The sequence below is a fragment of the Poecilia reticulata genome, chromosome 22 (assembly GCF_904066995.2).
Source record: "Poecilia reticulata chromosome 22, P_reticulata-male-v2, whole genome shotgun sequence".
NCBI lineage: Eukaryota > Metazoa > Chordata > Actinopteri > Cyprinodontiformes > Poeciliidae > Poecilia > Poecilia reticulata.
Genome location: NC_088851.1, coordinates 197,936 through 218,393, shown reverse-complemented (window position 1 = coordinate 218,393; position 20,458 = coordinate 197,936). Strand labels below are relative to the sequence as shown.

Below are 20,458 nucleotides of genomic sequence, written 5' to 3'. Positions count from 1 at the left end.
ACAGACATGGGCCCATTAATTAAAATTAAAATGTGTAAACGCAATCAAAGATCACTGATGTGTTGGAGGGAGCTGCTAGGTGAGAGTTTAGGAAAAAGGAGAATTGAAAGGAGAGCAAAGATGAATGCACAGAATTCTTATTTCATGTTTATGGTGATTTCTGCCTGTTGCCATCAGACTTTACAATGCCCAAGACTGTACTAATTGATAAAAAAAATTCTGCGCTCATAAATAGGTTATTTATTGATTAATATATTGCATGTGATTGCTTGTTATTTATTTATATCTAGTCACACTCATATATATATATTTTCTTTCTTTTTTTTTTACACACTTTGTATATATTACCTAAGATGGAGTAGCTTTCAACAAATGAGTAATGTCCCCTTGGGGATCAATAAAGTATATTCTATTCTATTATATTCTTTTTGGTCCAGACACGGATTGTATCTGGGCTAGGGTTAGGATTAAGACCTGAAAAAAAGCCGTTTTTCCAGGTCTCAGACATGTTCATAATCCCACCCTGACCCGGAGCTGGTGCATGTGCGTAAACCTGTTATAACTGTTATAGAGCCTTAAGGATTTGGTCCAGATTTCAAGATATGGCCTTGGATTATCCTTAGATCTTGGTGAGTTTAATGCATCTAAATTGAAATCTGTAGAATTTAGAGCCAAACATAATGGCATGATGTCTTACTTTGTCATACCGCCATGGCCATACCCTACAGTGAAATAGATTTGTGCTAAAGACCTGACACAATATCATGTTAATTAAGTCAAAAGGATCAGAGATGGAGCTTTTCAAGAAAAAAAGCGACTTCTAATTCTGATGTCAGCACATGACCACATAGTCTTGTTGAACATCCAACATGGGTGACTCATACCGTCGCCTGGCCATGCCCCATGAACATCCTAAAAAAAACTCAGGATTTTGATAATTTGTAATCTCCCATGTCTTAAGTGCATACTGACTGAAAATGAAGCCAATAGCTCAAAATCCTTTTGTTAAAATTTGGGGTGTGTAAACGTGAAAATTGGCCAAAAATTGCCCTTCGACTCAAAATGACCATGTCTTTGGGCATTTTAGAACATACCTACAAGATTTTTTTTTTTCTTGATTTGGGGGTATCTACCTGTGTACCAAGTTTCATATCTCTACAATGGACAATATGGCCGATGTCAGTTTAAAGGTTGCTATAGAGCAGTTTGGCCACGCCCACTTTTGATTCCATTGAAATCAGAAAATTTCTCACGTAGAGTTTGGTGAGTTTTTGAATATGCTACGGCTTCCAATAAGTCATGTAAAGTGACTGAATAATAAGACACCTTATTATGATATGCCTTTGCGGTGTTTTCACTGTTGGGTTTACTTCTGGCTCAGGTCTCTTAACGTTAATCAGTCAGGATGGCTCGGTGTTGAACACTATGTCTCTGGACTCAGTTCGAGTCGGGTTGGATATTTAAGTCCAGAACCAAACTAGAGTGCAGATTTCTTGTCACTGTGGAGACAAAGTTAGATGTGTTTATTTGTTTTGATGGAATCTGCATTCTGTGTTCTACTTGTTGAATATTAATTAAGCAAAAAAAATTGATGGGTAAAAATATATGATGGAATTTTTGATGACACCATCAGTCAAAATGATGGACAACAAAAAAGTCTAGCGCAAACTCTGCTCAAGAAATATCCATTGAGGTCATTCTATCATTGTGGTGCAGGTGCCCCAGGTTCAGAAAACGATTGAGAAGAAGACAGACATTGAGAAGCAAGCATTTGTGGAAGAGATCACAAAGAAGGAAGCTTTGGAAAGGTACATTTTATCCTTTTTCAACACTAGAATGTTTTTGATTTGACTATATTGCTGATTTTGATACAGTAATATTTAGATTTTTTTTATTTCATCTCATGGAATTTCCAGATATGAAACTTGCAAAAGAACTCTGCAAGCTCATCTGGCTAAAAATGAACAGAACTTTAGGGATGCTCCTTCTGACTTAATCTCCCTGAAAGCCCTGCATACACGACTCCAAGAAATACAGGTACATGTCTGAAAATGACACAACAAACAGACCAATCACAGTGATGAGCTAAGAAATTTGACTTGAGCTATTTCCTTCCACAGTTTCTGAGACAGGAGACTGAGTTACTGTGGTCTGAGTATGCAAACCAGTGTTCCCATTTTTCACAACTGAGCGGGGACTCTTCGCTGGAGCAAGAAAAGGCAGAGCTGCTGGAGGTCTGGCGCAGCCAACAGACAGACCTTCAGAGGAGAGGGAGCTCACTAGGTGCTGCCCTCAGACAGATTGATTCCACAGAGAACCACCTGGTGGACTTTAATGACCGCCTGGACCGCTATCTGAGACAATCCAAAGATATTACTGGCTTCAGCCTGGCCAGCACCAACATCCTGAAAGATATCAAGGTCGGCTGTCAATATCCCTTGTCAACCAGTCAGCTGTGCAAAATGCTTGGGAGGGACATGATTGTGTTCCATTTGTTCTCAGAAGTAGGAGTGGGAATTCCCTATCAGAATTCACACAAGAAGAGTCCAAAATTAAAGCAATCCTGACCTGATATTTACAGTCATATTCAAGAAATAGAAATATTTAGTTAATTTTTGCAATATCTCAATCTATCAAGTAGAACACCTTAAATGGATTAATTGCAAACTGTTTTTTTTCAGGTCTATTTCTATAAATTGTTTTTGTTACAGCTAATGAAAACACCACATTTCAGATTAGAATATTACACCAGAACACTAAGAAAACACTTTTTAATACAGTAATTTTACTTAAAAGTATGTTTTAAGACCAACTTAAATGTTGTTGGGTAAGACTTTGTCGGGGTGTGAATAAGACTGACATGACAGTCATAAACATGACATAAATATCACGAACAAGAGTAAGACTTCATGAATATTTACAACTGTTGTCATAAGGTGTCATTCGGTAAATCATGACACTTTTAATACAAAGGTGACATTATTCAAAATGTCTTTGTTATGACAACTTGACATTAACCAATACAAAAATGTCAGGGTTTCCCCCAGAAAACTTGCTAAGCCCGGTGGTCGGGGTGTCGAGGGGGTCCACCGTGTTTTTGTATTAGAAGATGTTAAGTTGACAGGAAATGTAAAAGTATTACTGTGTAATTATATGTTACGGGAAAAGATCTCCAGTGAAATGCTATTTAAACCCACAACTAGTCTAAAAACAACAAATTTGCACTTCTGCTTAATCCAAATTAAGTCAGCAGCTCCATCAGGTACCCCACGGCTTCAGGGGCCCCATAAACACTAATATTTTAAAACAGACCGCAGATCCATAAATGTAACATTTGTTTATTGAGATTATCAATGCTGTTAAATTTTATTCAATTGTTTAGGCATACATAAATTAAATGATTTTAAATTGTTTAACATTTAAATACAAGATTTTAAGGAGCTGGCAAGTTTTCTTTGTAAAACTTCAAAGAACAGTATTCATAGTTAGATTGTTTTGTTACCATAGCAACAATCTGATTCTGTGAGTTTAATCTTTGAATTTACAAATAGTAAACTGCGATTATAACTCATTGCTTTTTAGGCTGGCCATGAAACTACTCCCTTCTCCCATATTTCACTAAATCTAACACAGAAGCTGTTAGAGGTGCTGATATTTTTAGGAACGAAAGGGGCCCCTAAATCAAATTCTGCTCAAGGCCTCCTACAGCCTTAGACCAGTCCTGCATGATGAGTTCAATCTGCTGCACTGCGCAGAGATGCGCAACAAACGGGAGATTTCATTCAATGCTGCTAATGCGGCTTCAGTAGCTCTTTCATTTCGAGCTCTTTCATGTTGAGTTTTTAATAAGCGTCACAGAAACTATTCTGGTTGGTCGAGTTTATGGGACGAGTTTCTCAGACCTCCGTGTGGCCAGGCGCATTAAGTCTAAGTAGACAACGCATTTGATATGGTTTGATGCATCATGTAACCGGAAAAATAATAAAAATAATAATAAAATAATATAAAATCAGCGTGATGCGTGACTCCGAGGAGGCTTAGCCTGGCGGCAGGGCTAGTAAAGCATGGCGGGCTGCCAGGTTTATAATACACTGGCGGAAACCCTGAATGTCTTTATGACAACTTGACATTAACCTAGACAAAAATGTCTTCACTATGACAACTTGACATTACCTCTCCTTGGGCTGCCACCTTATCGTGGTGGAGGGGTTTGAGTGTCCCAATGATCCTAGGAGCTATGCTGTCTGGGGCTTTATGCCCCTGGTAGGGTCACCCAAGGCAGACAGGTCCTAGGTGAGGAACCAGACAAAGCGCAGTCCCAAGACCCTTTATGATGAATACAAACTTTGGACTTCGTTTTCCCTCGCCCGGACGCGGGTCACCGGGGCCCCACTCTGGAGCCAGGCCTAAAGGTGGGGCTCGATGGCGAGCGCCTGGTGGCCGGGCTTTTACCCACGGAGCCCGGCCGGGCTCAGCCGGAAGAGGAGACGTGGGTCCCCCTTCCGATGGGCTCACCACCTGTCCGAGGGGCCAAAGGGGCCGGGTGCATTGTGCTATGGGCGGCAGCCGAGGGAGGGGACCCTGGTGGTCTGATCCTCGGCTGCAGAAGCTGGCTCTTGGGACGTGGAACGTCACCTCTCTGGTGGGGAAGGAACCGGAGCTAGTGTGCGAGGTTGAGAGGTTCTACTAGAAATAGTCGGCCTCACCTCGACACATGGCTCTGGTTCTGGAACCAGTCTCCTTGAGAGGGGCTGGACGTACGTCCACTCTGGAGTTGCCCACGGTGAGAGACGCCGGGCTGCAGTGGGCATACTTGTTGCCCCCCATTTGGACGCCTGTACGTTGGGGTTCACCCCGGTGAACGAGAGGGTAGCCTCCCTCCGCCTACGGGTGGGGGGACGGGTTCTGACTGTTGTTTGTGCTTACGGGCCAAACGGCAGTTCAGATTACCCACCCTTCTTGGAGTCCTTAGAGGGGGTACTGGAGAGTGCCCCTCATGGGGACTCCCTTGTTCTACTGGGGGACTTCAACGCTCACGTGGGCATTGACAGTGAGACCTGGAGAGGCGTGGTTGGGAGGAACGGCCCCCCCGATCTGTACCCAAGCGGTGTTCTGTTGTTGGACTTCTGTGCTTGTCACGGATTGTCCATCACGAACACCATGTTCAGGTATAAGGGCGTCCATATGTGCACTTGGCACCAGGACGCCCTAGGCCGCAGTTCGATGATTGACTTTGTCATCGTCTCAACGGATTTGCGGCCGTATGTCTTGGACACTCGGGTGAAGAGAGGTGCGGAGCTGACCACTACCTGGTGACGAGTTGGCTCCGGTGGTGGGGGAGGAAGACCTTGCAGGCCCAAACGTGTAGTGAAGGGTCTGCTGGGAATGTCTGGCGCAGTCCCCTGTGAGACGGAGCTTCAACTCTCATCTCCGGCAGAACTTCGAACACGTTCCGGGGGAGGTGGGGGACATTGAGTCTGAGTGGACCATGTTCCGTACCTCCATTGCCGAGGTGGCCTATCGGAGCTGCGGCCGCAAGGTTGTTGGTGCCTGTCGTGGCGGCAACCCTCGAACCCGTTGGTGGACACCTTTGGTGAGGGATGCTGTCAAGTGGAAGAAGGAGTCCTACCGGGCCTTTTTGGCCTGTGGGACTCCAGAAGCAGCTGATGGGTACCGGCGGGCGAAACGGCATGCGGCTCGGTTTGTCGCTGAGGCAAAAACTCGGGCGTGGGAGGAGTTTGGAGAGGCCATGGAGACAGACTTCCGTATGTCATCGAGGCGATTCTGGCGGAATACTTCGAAGACCTCCTCAATCCCACCAACATGCCTTCTGTTGAGGAAGCTGAGCATGGGGACTCTCAGTTGGGCTCTCCAATCTCTGGGGATGAGGTCGCCGAGGTGGTCAAAAAGCTCCTCAGTGGCAGGGCCCCGGGGGTGGATGAGATCCGCCCGGAGTTCCTTAAGGTTCTGAATGTTGCAGGGTTGTGTTGGCTTACACGACTCTGCAATATCGCATGGACATAGGGGGCAGTTCCCCTGGATTGGCAGACTGGGGTGGTGGTCCCCCTGTTTAAAAAGGGGGACCGGAGGGTGTGCTCCAATTACAGGGGGATCACACTCTTAAGCCTCCCTGGTAAGATCTATTCAGGGATCCTGGAGAGGAGGGTCCGTCGGATAGTCGAACCTCGGATTCAGGAAGAGCAGTGTGGTTTTCGTCCTGGTCGTGGAACACTGGACCAGCTCTACACCCTCAGCAGGGTCCTGGAGGGTGCATGGGAGTTCGCCCAACCAGTCTACATGTGTTTTGTGGACTTGGAGAAGGCGTTCGACCGTTCGCGGCCGGGATGAGACTCAGTGCATCCAAATCCCAGGCCATGGTCTTGAGCCGGAAAAGGGTAGAGTGCCTTCTCCGGGTCAGGGGGGTCGTCCTGCCTCAAGTGGAGGAGTTTAAGTATCTGGGGATCTTGTTCACGAATGAGGGAAGAAGGGAACGGGAGATCGACAGGCGGATTGGGGCAGCGTCTACTGTGAAGCGGGCGCTGTACCGGTCCGTTGTGGTGAAGAGAGAGCTGAGCCAAAAAGCGAAGCTCTCAATTTACCGGTCGATCTACGTTCCCACCCTCATCTATGGTCATGAACTTTGGGTCATGACCGAAAGAACGAGATCACGAGTACAAGCGGCTGAAATGGGCTTCCTCCGCAGGGTGGCTGGGCTCTCCCTTAGAGATAGGGTGAGAAGCTCGGTCATCCGGGAGGGACTCAGAGTAGAGCCGCTGCTCCTCCATGTCGAGAGGAGCCAGTTGAGGCTCGGGCATCTGGTAAGGATGCCTCCTGGACGCCTCCCTGGTGAGGTATTCCAGGCACGTCCCACTGGGAGGAGGCCTCCGGGAAGACCCAGGACACGCTGGAGGGATTACATCTCTCGGCTGGCCTGGGAACGCCTTGGGATTCCCCCGGAGGAGCTGGAAGAAGAGGCTGGGGAGAGGGAAGTCTGGGCCTCCCTTCTGAAGCTGCTGCCCCCGCGACCCGACCCCGGATAAGCGGAAGAAAATGGATGGATGGATGGAACTTGACATTAATCTAGACAAACATTTTTTTGTTATGACAACTTGACATTAACCAAGAATCATTATATGTCATAATAGTACTCATAATATTGTAATTAAAAGTTATTACACTGTCTAAAGCTTTAACAAAACAGTAATTAATATTACCCCATATCGAAATTAAAGCGGAACAAGAAGGACCAACAATAAAGATTTCATAAAGCTTTATTACACTGTCAAATGATTCAATAGCAGTTATTAATAATTCCTCGTACATCAAGTGGAACAAGTAGGACCAGTTATGAAGATGTCATTAAGTGTCATTACAGTATTATTATTAACTCTTACCTCAAGTAAAGTGAAACAAGTAGCAACAGTTATGAAGATGTCATTAATTGTCATTACAGTGTCAAGTGTTAATGACCTAACATAGTCATTAATGTTAAGTCTTGCCTCAAGTGAAGTGAAAAACACTGAACTATTCATAACTACCATCATAGCTGTATAACAAACCCTTTGTACATTGGGATAAAACAAATGATTACTTGCTCTTCAAACAGAGGTTTTAACTTCTGGTCAATATATCAGTACTTCAGTAACTGTAACTTCAGTAACAGTAACAATCAGTACTTCAGTAAGTGAGGTACTGATTGAAAACTAAAACAGAATTATTTATTCTTTACTTAAGACAATAGGTTCTTTCAACTCTTAAAACTTTCAACTCTCTCAACATTTTTTGCTTTGATAGTGTCAGCCATCTCCTTTGTTATAGCCATCCTGTAATGTTCTGAAAACAAGAAGATCTTGCTGTTGTCTTAATTTCCTAGAAGCAGCTATTTGAAGGTGTCCGGAAATGCTCAGAAATTATAGCTGTTCTTGCAATAGTTGTGGTCAATGTTAATCATGAATTCAAACTTGGTGAATCTCTTCTGGACATTCTCATAGTGGGTGATGACTCAATCCACTGTGGTCACTTCAAAAAAGGAACAAAATCAAATAAACAAAAAATGTAATGTGATCTTAATTCAGCATTTATTTAAATACCACTCCAAAAATGTCCCTTGCTGCACACTGTCGGAATGGTAGACTGGCAGACAAATGTCTCATTAACATGACTGGTTGTTATAAAGTGCAATACAATTATTTTTAATACAAGTAGCATAATAACTGGAGCTGAACAAAATTATTCTGATCAAATATTTGTTGGGCAGAAATTCAGTCAGCCTGTTGTTATTCATAATGCATCACTTAATGTGTAGTTTTAAGCACATAAGTGTATCTTTTCACTAAATGAGTATTCAAAATTATTTCCAACCAGATACTCTGGTTTATGGCTTAAGAAGTTTATTAATAAACAAATAGATTAAACACCAGTTTTACGTTTGACAACAATTAGTTGTCTAAAACGTAACTTGTTAATTTAGCTGGTGGATGTTGATTCCTGCTCCCCCTTCCCCACCTACCTGTCTCCTCACACCCCCTCTCACCTGGAGAAAATAGTAACACAAAAATGACTTGCCTAATTTTCTTGGGGAATATTTCATCTGCTTCTTTCTCTTTGGTCAAATGGGCTTCTATCTCTGGTGCCTGGTCCTCATTATCATTCTTCATACCTGTAGCATGTCTTCATTAGCCACTTTTGTCCACCCAAGTCCCCACCATGTGTCCTTAGGATAAAATCAGTCTTCATTTGGCTAAAGTTGCCAAAGCAAAGAACACAAGCACTGTGTCACATCAGCCAAGTTGCTAAATAATGCACAAAGGATAACTTTGACTAACATACTAGCTTTTAATTTGCTAGATTAAAATTGGAGGGAAAAAAACTATTTAATAATAAACATATTAAATATGTTTACTATTAAGGACTAACGTTACAGTAATGGAGTTTATTAACTTTAGCTAACATTAACTTACAGCAAGGTAGGATTGGCTTGAATTGCTCATAGCTAACATTACAAAGAACGAGAACATAGTTAATGTAATTTTCTCAAAGAAAATGTAAAGTTAATAAGACGCATACCTCATACGTATTAGGTGACATACTTCAGCTTCTTTTTAAATAGGAGGTGTGGCCGTTATAACTTGTGTTAGGTTGGCCCCACAAGATGGAAGATTTCTTCTTCACCAACACACTGCACGCCTGTGTGCACTGCTGCTACTCACTGCTGGAGATGATGTATTGTACTACTTAAAACAGCCTTAAATAATGTGTCAAATGCAAAGTTCATAAGTGCTTTGTAGACATCTTGCTGTAAAATGTCGATCAATTAGAAATTTAAGACTAAACAAAATGGCAGAGCAATATAACATTACCAGATAAAGCTACATCATTTTTTAAGTTTAATCGGTAATAGTTTTGTCATAATGAAGACATTTTCGTCTAGGTTAACGTCAAGTTGTCATAACAAAGACATTTTGAATAATGTCAACTTTGTATTAAAAATGTCATTACCAAATGACACTTTATGACAGCAGTCATAAAAATTCATGAAGACTTACTCATGTTCATGACAGGTGTTATGTCATGTTTATGACAGTGTCATGTCAGTCTGATTCACACCCTGTCAAATAAAGTGCTACCGGTTGTTATTTTGAAAAGCTACTTTAAATTGAACAAACCTCAGATTCTAATTTACTAATTTATTAAATTTGACTGTATGTGGTATGTATATTATTGTATTTGATTTTGACTGATTTTAAAGATAAATGGCAGCACTTTCAGATTTTACGGTGAGCAGCTGTATTTTGACCAGGGTTGGAAATTAAAATTTTTCTCTACCAGCCATAGTGGCTGGTAGAGAAAATTTTTTACCAGCCACTCAATCATTTCACCAGCCATTGTTTCTTTCTTTTGATTACAAACCCCACCAGAGCAAGCAAATTACATAAAATATATAATTTATTCTTAACTCTATGAAAACCGATTTACTGACAATAAGTTTACCATACATATATAATAATTTAACATAAAGCATGGATACCTTAACAGGGTTGTGAATAAGTTCATTTGAAGTAATTTCTACAGCAAACTTTAACTACACAACCCTAACATTCTTGCAGTCATATGTTGAATATTTCCACATTTTGGCTACAGCTAATAATATTTGTTAAAGATGTGTCTAGTCATTTATAAAATATTTTTAAATGATATCAATAACTGTTTTCAGTTTTTTTTGTTTTCCCTTACTCATTACGTTTTCTACTGAAATTCACAATTATTAGTATTTCTAAAATATCTCAGAACGTGTTTGTTATTAATTCCACGATCCGTCATTATTATTATTCCAGTTTTTCTGACTACCAGGAGCTTAGTGTTGATTTCCCCTTGACTCACACACGCACCCTTGCACGCACACACACACACACACACACACACACACACACACACACACACACACACACACACACACACACACACACCCCGCACACGCACACACACGCACACACACACACACACAGCAGCTAATCTGAACTGTTCCTCAATCTGTCCCTGGTCTCTCTCATAATCATCCTCCTCCGACGATAATAAAGCCCCTGAATCACTAATTTTCTCTCCTTCTCTTCTACCGAGTCTGGTCCAGTGGTCAAAGTTTGTGTGGTAAACATATCGGATAGTTTGACACATTTTTCTGAATAGTCTTCTGTACTTTTTAGCTTTTGTCTTAGTTTTTCTGACACGCCCCGTCTCTTATCCTCTCACTTTTCTCGGATTCAGGTTAGCAGCTAACCGTTAGCTGAAATGGACTATTATATGGCTCTATTTGTAACTTTAGAGGGGAGTGGAGGGCCAAGGAGAACCGAGAGATTCCATTGGATAAGCCCAATGTTCGTCAATAAAATCAACCACTGATAAAAATTATATTTAATATACTTTTTTGTTAAATTATGACATCGTAGGGCTGCCAGATATGGACAGTAAATGAATCAGTCTGTAATCCAGGCGGTCAGTCCTAACCTGGACAGAAGTTCATTCTAAATGCAGCTTTTTTTTTTGTTCTGTTCAAATTGTCAACTCGCCACAGTGGGGTTGCGTTGCTCCAATTTGCACACCACTTCATACTTTTACCTGCGATTTTTCCAGTGGTGGGTGCTAATTTCCACCTCTGATTTTGACACATTCTAATCAAATGGGAACAGGTCTTGGCATGTGTTTTCATGATTAATCAACACAAAACTTTGTCTCGTTTTCCCAAAGGAGCTCCATGACAACATTCATAGTGAGTTGGATCAGTTGTCCCGACTGGACCCTGAGTCCAGTGACCTGGACCCTAGAGAATACTTCCGTCTGACTCGAGAAGTTGAGACGCATCAAGCCAGCCTGGATCAGCTCCAACAGCAGGTCCAGAAGAGCGAAGCGGCAGCCCGTGCACTTGACCAATTTCTCATCTCACTACGCAAGGTGGATGATGACATATCAGGGGTCCAAGGTACCTCCTGCACTGATTCTTTGGTCCTGCAGGACTGTCACTGCAAGCTGTCTCTGATCAGACAGAGCATTGACAGTCTGAAAGAAAAGGCACCTCAGCTGGACCTGCTCCTGCAAGGGGCAAGGCTGACTGTTACTAGGGATGGTTCCCCAGCTTCCTGTCTTGACATGGTGGCTGTCCTGCTCAGAAGCCTGGAGGAGGCTGACAGTGGACTGGCCAGCCAGCTGAGAGACCTTCAGAAAGAGACTCAAAGCAAATCTTTTGGCCTGAGGAAAATTATAACACTTGGAGAGCTGAGGAAGCTTCAGGATGTGATTGAAAAACAAAGCTTGAAAGAGCCCACCATGCCTGCTGTGCAGCACAGGTATTTCATCACACAGTTTCATTTACATTTCATGTTAATATTAGTTTTTGCACTTAATCTTAGGACATTTCTCCTGATAAAGTTTATGCTTCCCTAATGAATTCCTTTTTTTCCATTGTGGTATTGTAGCTCAAAATAGTTAGAATTATTTTAATATCCTAAGCTATGAAATATGAGTCAGAAAAATAAACAAAATAAAGTAAAAAAAAAAAAGGCATAAAACAGTGCTGGAAAGGAATTGGTGAAAACAAAATTATTTGTGGTGTAATTAATGGCATTCCATGAGATGAGAATTTAGATAAATTAAGAAGAAACATTTTTGGTGCTCTGGTAAAAGACTTACAGAAATTAACAAAAGCTGATAAAAACATGATAATATTACAGTGGAATGCAATAACTTTAATTACAAACAGGAATTTAAAGTTTATGTAAATGGACTTGAAGACAAAACAGAGATTATAGCTAAAACCAAATCTAGATTTTGTCATAAAACGGTATCATAGTATAAGAAGGGATAGAGAAGAAGGAAGTGGGGGAGGGTGTATGATCTTTATAAAGCAGGGAATACAATATCAGATTTTAGGGAAAGGTATAGAATTGGTATATATTGTAGCTGAAATATGGGGAACAGAAGGAATATGTAGTATCATTATTTTTTATAATCTGAAAACTACTGATATTTGTAAAGATGGAGGAATAGATGGGATATTTGGAAGGGAAAGTTACATGGTGTGGGGATTTTAATGCAAATAGTACAATGTGGGGTAAATGCAATGATAAAAACAGACAAGTTATTGAAGAGTTAGTAGAAATGAAAAATGTTGTATGTCATACTGATGGGAGGGGAACAAGAATTAATGTGAGAACAGGAACAGAGCCCACAGAAGGTTAAACATTTGCGTCTAACTCAATGGCTAGAATTTGTTTATGGGACATTAAAATTACTGCAATTGATACTGATAACTATCATTATTTTTTGACATAGAGAAAGCCTATGACATGTGAGTAAAATGATTAATTAAAATATACAAACTGGGTACTATTGGCAAAATGTTTTATTGGATTAGGGACTTTTCTCAAATAGAAAATTACAAGTCAAAATAGGCCAAAGGTTTTCTAAGAATTATGCAGTTGAAAATGGAAACAGAAGCACTATTAGTCCAATACTGTTTTTTGCAATGATAGATGTGTTTACAAAGCTCAAGAAGCTGTTCACCTTTTGCAAATGATGAAGCCATGTGGAAGAGGGGACAAAATGCAAACTTTATCACTACAACAATTCAGGAAGCTATTGATAAAATTGAGAAATTGCCATTTCAATGAGGGTTTAAAACAAAGGATACAATATTTACACACAAAAACATACAGAACATCAAAATTAAATAATATAAACAATAATTAGAGTAAAATGTATACAGTGTTTAAGAAAATGGTTTGATGAGAAAATAACAGAATATACATATACAAAAAAATTATTGATAAATAAATGTAAGTCCTAAACATTTTGAGATGTTTAGCTGGAAGTGATTTAGGGGCAGAAAGAGGAGCTTTGAAAAGATTTTACACAGGATTGATCAGATAAAATATAGATTATGGAAGTATTGTTTATGGTTCAGCAGTAAAAACAGATTTGGAAAAACTGGACAATATTAAACATCAGGCATTAAGGATATGTACAGGAGCTTTCAAAACCACCCCAACAATGGCACTTAAAGTGGAGATGGGATAAATGCAATTAGAATTAATAACACAATTAGCAATAAACTACTGAATCAACTTACAAAGAAAGAAGTAAAATCATCCAACAATAGAAACTCTATAGCCATGTTGGGAAAAAAAGAATTTTGGGTGTGTAATGAATAAAAAAGAACTGCAAATAACCAATCTAATAATTAGTCCAATGGTGCCTTTACCAGCAATATCTGCATGGATTTTACCAGAAGCAAAAGTAAATTTAACTCTTTTATATAAGAATAAATTATATATTTTCAATTCAAATACAGTACAGATATAATGTATATCTGAACATGTAACCATGTTCAGATATATACTATACAAGTGCATAAAAAAAAATCCAACTGGGGAAGTAGGAGTAGCATTTATTATACCAGAATTTCAGATAAAACAAGGAAAACAAATTACAAATGTGTTGTCGGTATACACAGAGGAAATATTAGCATTACTATAGTGAATTCAATCTGTAGAGACTCACACAGAGAAAAACAGCAGTTAGACAATTTTATTGGACCAAGAATTTGGCGCTTGGACACTAGCAGAAGACGTGCGTGCAGAGAATCGCAGCGAGCTTGAATGATCGGCTCGAACGAAGCTCAGGTAGGTCTTCCCTCCAAAAGAGAGTGCCGGGCCGAGGCCATGTCGTGACCTGCAGGCTTGTTTGAACCTTGTTAGGCGCACGGCAGCCAGCCTGCAAGCTCATATCAAACTTTGTTAGGTGAGGCAGAGAAGCCGAGACCTGCAGGCTGATCGAACCTCGTAGGCGCAACAGCAGCCGGCCTTGCAAGCTTATAGCAAAGCTTTGTTAGGCGGCGGTGATGGCCGTGGACTGCAAGATGATCGAATCTTGTTAGGTGTGACGGCGGCCGGCCTGCAAGCTCATACCGAACTTTGTTAGGCGGGTGGAGAAGGCTGTGGCCCGCAGGCTGGTCAGCCGTTGTTGGGCGCGACGACAGCTCGGAAGCTGTCGAAGCTTTGTTAGGCGGGTGGTGATGGCCGTGGCCTGCAGGCTGGTCAGGCCTTGTTGGGCGCGACGGCGTCTGACCTCCAAGCTGTTGAAGCTTTGTTAGGCGGGCGGTGATGACCGTGGCCTGCAGGCTGATCACACCTTGTTAGGCACTACGGCTGCCGACCTGCAAGCTGTTCGAAGCTTTGTTAGGCGAGGCGATGACTGTGGTGGCCTGCAGGCTTTTCGAGCCTTGTTAGGTGAACGGAGGCGGCTCAGCGAGATGTTTTGAGCCTGAGAGCAGTGGTGCTGGCGTGGCTTGCAAGCTGATCTCCGGATCAGCTTGCAAGGCGCATTGAGGTCCGCCTCGATGCGCGGCATAGATGTCTGTGGCCTGCAGGCTGTTCCAGCCTTGTTAGGCTCGGCCGACTACCTAGATGAAGAATAGATATTTAGTATGTCGGAGTGCTCCACCACCAGAGATTTATTATGAACGCTTACCCATGGTCTGAAGGCAGTGAGAACGGAAGAGAGGTCTGAATGAGTACCAGAGGAAGATGCTGCTGACAATCAGCATTGGGTTATGACTGAACCTGAAGGCAATGGGAGGCTGCCTGAGGGCTAAATGTGAGGCCTAGAGATGGCCAAGGGGAACTCCCATGAATCTTGGATTTCTAAGAAATTTAACGACATGACTTATCTTTAGACTTTGTGCGTGAGGGACGTAGGAATTGGGGTGGAGCTTGCTGACTTGAGTGAAAATTGAGAACAGCATGAAAGAGGCATAGATCCGGGACCTGCGTTGTCCCTTGAGCATTCTAAGATAATAGATTACTAGAATGGATAGTAAACAAGCATCAGCTGAGGTAGATTATGCTAAGTGATCGATGAAAGCGGCAGTTTTTTCCCCTCAATCCTCGAGGAAAGGTGATTTATTTATACAGCGCATTTCCAGCAGCAAAGCAGTGCTTTAAGAATGAGATAGAACTGAATCTTAAAAACCTAAATGTGTAGAATATATAGATATATATACGAATATACAGCAATAATTAAGTATAGATTCCCCCCAAAAGTCTGTACTTAATAGGCACTGGAGAATGTCGCAGATGGATAGCGGATTAAGGGAGTAGAAGGTGGCGATGAAAGAACGAATAGTGAAGGACATGACCCCGTCGTGGGGAAGGGAAGATTTCCAAGTTGCGCCAAATTTAGTTAAGGCATACCATGCTGGGGTGAAGGACTTGAGAAATACTTTTGAATGGTTGTAGGAATGACCTGCAGGGATGAGGTAATAGAGACTGCTAGATAACGAGAAGGGGGAGGCTTGAGTGGGGGTAAAAGGCAGCTTAAAGATTGCAGCACCTATGCAGGGACTAGTCAAAGGTAGTGGTCAAATTGAAGTTCAGTTTGTGTCTTGTAGAACCTTTCAACAGCAGGCTAGCCTGAAGTACCCCGAATCACACAGAAAAGAGACACCCTTTCCAAGTGCTGACATTACTCGTCAAAGATTCATAAATTATGCAACAAAACAGCTATAGATGTAGACTTTTCACAAGATTTAAAATATGCCTGTTGTTTTTTTTTCTTCCCCCAGAAATTTTCACAGGTTTGACGTGCACAAGGCAAATGCTGCTTGGTTCCGTTCTGGGGAGGCAGAGCAGGTTAGACCCGGAGGACCAGGGAGGAGCAGAAGGTTGATGGATCAGATCTTTAATGGGTTAAGGAGCTAGACCAATCAGAGGTCTCTGGACGAACAGTGTTTAAAGTCTGTTCTCTAAGCTGAAATAGCCAATGAGAAATCTTTGGAATTGGAGTGATAAGCTGCATCCCCTTGGATTTAATTACGATGCTGCTGTAGTTATCAATGCGGTTGAAGATAAATGCGTGGATAAGTTTCTATAGATCCTGAGGTGTTCTTATTGGATAAGGCTGATGAGACATGCGGCACGAACAGACGGCTGCAAAAGTCAAAGTAGCTATGGTTACCAATACCTTGATATTTAAACTGCCACCTGGCAGAGTGGATAGATCATCATAAGCCTATAAGGGATTAGGAGGCTTGTTTCAAGCGTGTGTGCTTGAGTAACTTGCTAACAAGGTTTATAGCTGGAGAGGCATACGTAATCGGATTTACAAATATAAATCCCTGCAAGGTATTGATAACGGCAAAAAATTTGCACGAGCAAACAACGCTGGGGGCAGAAAACTATTATTTTACGTGACATACGTGGCAGCGCTACCACCATGGAATAATTTTGTTAACTCAATCAAACTTAGACATGTGGATATTAATTTTTGTGCTGAGCTCGTAGCGAAGGGTGAAACTGTTAATGTACAACTCGAAACCACTTTCTCGCTCTCTGCATCACAGCTACGAGCAGGCTCGTTGCCATAGCAAATGGAAACAATGCTACAAAAATATATATATCAAAGAAAACAGTCAAATATTTCTCACACAAAAGAAATAGTTTTAATCTTAATGGTTTGCGATTAATACGTGATTGCTGTGGTAAGAGGGAAAACCAAAGATGTATCGCTGAACTGACTTTACTGTGAGGCTAGCTCTATGGCTAGCTCGTTGTTACCGTCCCTTACTCTGCATTTGTGGAATCGCAATGTCTGGGATCATGAGCACCCCCTGCCACGCAGGGGAACTAGCTGCCTCGCCTAGAAACTGCTCTCTGCCGTTTATGATCACTCTTCGCACACACATCAGGTTATACACACAGGGGTGACAAAACAGTCTATGCCATGAGATAAATTTATGGAAATCAGTTAATTATATTTAATTCATTTATTTATTTATTTGTTTCTCTCCTCCCCCAATTGGCACCGCACAGTATTGGGATGCTTAAAACAGTGGTTCTTAACCTTTTTTGAGGTACCGAACCCCCCAGTTTCATATACGCATTCACCGAACACTTCTCAATACCTAGACAGCGCCCCCACGGGCACAGCGAGGGTGCCGGTTGATGAGGCTGGAGAGCCAGCTGCAAGCCGAGACACTCGGAAGTGAGCGTGGTGGTCTGATGGCGGCGTTTCCTGGAGGTGAGCTGGGAAAGACGATCCAGGCGGAGGAGCGAGTCCACGACAAAACGAGCTGGGGAGGGCCGACGAGCGTCAGTGGTGGAAAGGAGGACGGCGGAACGAGGAGGGGCCGGAGAGCGTTGCTGATGAAGGCCGAAGGGAGTCATGGTGGGGCGGATAGATCAGTGAGCCGACTAATGGCCCTTGTGTACCATCAAGGCAATTAATGCATTTTCAAGAAATGCAGAGAGCTGTACCACACGTCTTGCAAATCATAAAACTTTTGAGATGTTTTTTCTACAACCATACCATACCAAAAAAGATCAGAATGTCAAGTGAGAAGAATGTGAGGCAATCAACCCAGTAAATGTAGCATGCCCTGTGATAAATTAGGTTATCTGTGCTATGCTGTAGCTAGCGCAGCCTGTTGTGAATGCTCAGTCTAGATAGCACTGCTAAAAATGACAGCAGATAAAAAATTTTCCTGTAATGATAAGTTGTTTTTCCACCATTAGCACATTTAGCAGAGAATGAATGAGGTTGATTGACAGCTCTAAGACCATCCTCCTGGTTCTGATTGGCTGTTTTGACGTTGCATTACTTTAACCAGCAATAGTAGTTCAAGCAATACTCATTTGATTGATTGTTTTCACAGATTATCTGTCTCAACAAACTGGCACGACATGGTGACAGCTTTAACAGATATTGAGAAAATATTTTTTTATTAAAGTTATATACTGCATCTTGAATAAAATGCAACTACATAGCATTTTTTGAAAGGCTGGATTGCTTCATGTGTATTTTGAACGTTGCCTATGACTTGCTTGTGGGGAGAGACCTTTCAATAAGCTAAAACTAATAGAAAATATTTAAGCAACCTATTTGCAGACTGTATGCAGACTGTTGCTTGTAAAATTCATGAGCAGTAAATAATGTGATAGTATCAGTGGTGGACCAAAGAAAGCAAGGCAGTTGCAAGCCTTTAAAATTATGACGCTTTTGATGGATCTATTACTCAAAAATGTGTAACAGCAGCTGCGAAGAGGGGGGGAATCTAAGTTTTTGTCATGGGGCCCAAGAATCCTGGGATAAATGTTTAGCTGTTCAAGGTCACTATCAAGCATATTAGCAGCTCTGCAAACCTTTTTTGATAAATATTACGACACATAAAACATACCTTTATCTTGGCTTTTTTTCTATTGTTTCTCTTTCTTTTCTCTTTTTTAACCCTAATATGTTATATTTAGAGCCGGCAATACTCATTTGACTGCCTTTTATGGATGTGTCAAGTTTTTGTGAGAGACTAGAATAAAGTATTCATCAACATTGAATTTGCTTGCAGAATATGATTTTTCACCATCTTAACTGGAGAAGAATAGCTTAGCGTAGATTTGTGGTGGACATAACCGAATGTTATGTGTCTGAAAGTACCTCAGATGTATTAGTAATTTCAACTGGTGAAAAACACGTTTCAACTGATGAAATATGCTGTTGATTTACATTTAATCACACTTGTGTAATGAAAGCCTCAATTTCCTACATCATTCCTAAAACCTGTTTGACTTCTAGGCTTCGTGCTCTGGTAGACTTGGAGGGCCAGCTACAGGTTCAACAGTCTGAGGTTCAGAGTCTCCGAGAAATGAAAGATTTTCAAGGTGAAGAAGAGAACCTCCTCCAGGACCTGGAAATGCAGTGGGAAGAGACTCAGAGAGCTTTCTTTGACCGGTAAGGCAAGAATACAAATCATAAACTGTGTAAATCCAACAAACCATATTTTCATACCAAACCATTGTAACACAGACAAGGTTGTCCAGTACATTCATTCAGATCAGTCAATTGGATGGGAATTAGCATGTTTTTTTTAAAGGTGCAGTATTATGTAAAATAGATTTTTTAGAGCTTTACATCATGTTATAGTGTTATTATCCTTGATGCCTTCATGTATGTTTGAAAAATCTTTTAATCTCCCATGGCAAAAATTCAGCTGTGCAAGACACTTGGGGGGACTGAGCGCCCCCTTCGATTTTACTTGGAGCCGCCGTTTCCGAGCTTCCCTGGAGCCCCCTCCTCTGAAACTACCTCACTCGGCTCCTTCAGACTATCCAGCAGTAATTAGCAGACACTTGGTTCTCAACCAGATCGCCCAAATACACTTTATAGCACTTTAAAACCTGTTTGGGAACGAGTCCCATGAATCTCATGTTAAAAGGATGGCGGAGTCCTGCGAATAAAACAGGTGCTTAAATTCCTTGATAAAAATAACGTTTAAAGCATTGTGTCTCACTGCGTGGAAGTTTTATTACCACTCGGTGATATAACTTCATACTAATTTAATGTTTGATTGTTGATTAGATGTTGCATGACTGTGTTTTTGTGTTTAATGATGTAAAGCACTTTGAAATTACTTGCTGCTGAAATGTGGTATCTCCATCTGGTCTGGAAGCTGCAAGTTGTCAGACTGGAAGTCTTTGCGAAGAGTGGTGAAATAGCGGAGAGCGTCATTGGGGCTTCACTCTCCCCTATCCAAAGCATTGCACACAGACGCTGCTTAGCCAGAGCAAACCAGATCCTCTCTGATTCCACCCATCCTCTCCATGATCTGTTCACTCACTTTCCTTCTGGAAGGAGAGTCTGTAGCATCCGCTGCAGAACAGCCAGACTCAGAAATAGTTGTCTCCCACTGGCCATCATATTGCTCAACAATCCTATAATGAAGACTGTCTGAGACTGTTTGAAAATAGCAATTATTATTTGTATATTATTTAGTTATAGGCACACTTGTGTTTTTATGTGTGCTCCAGTGGCCAAGCGAGGACATTTCATTACCAATTTTACTTATGTCTCTTTGTGCAATGACAATAAAAAAAAGTATACGTTTATTTTAATACAGAATTCAAATCGCTTTTGCTTAATT

The 20,458-nt window shown here is 41.6% G+C and overlaps 1 protein-coding gene across 2 annotated transcripts in view; it reads left to right on the top strand.

The window, feature by feature from the left end:
• Positions 1 to 20,458, top strand: part of LOC103458066 (uncharacterized) — a 243,167-nt gene that overhangs the window by 148,994 nt on the left and 73,715 nt on the right. For both annotated transcript variants that reach the window (XM_081603523.1, XM_081603524.1), the window contains exons 28-32: positions 1,717 to 1,808; positions 1,917 to 2,037; positions 2,121 to 2,420; positions 11,242 to 11,837; positions 19,114 to 19,269. In XM_081603523.1, coding sequence (XP_081459649.1) covers positions 1,717 to 1,808; positions 1,917 to 2,037; positions 2,121 to 2,420; positions 11,242 to 11,837; positions 19,114 to 19,269 — 1,265 coding nt within the window. The remainder of the gene's footprint in view (positions 1 to 1,716; positions 1,809 to 1,916; positions 2,038 to 2,120; positions 2,421 to 11,241; positions 11,838 to 19,113; positions 19,270 to 20,458) is intronic.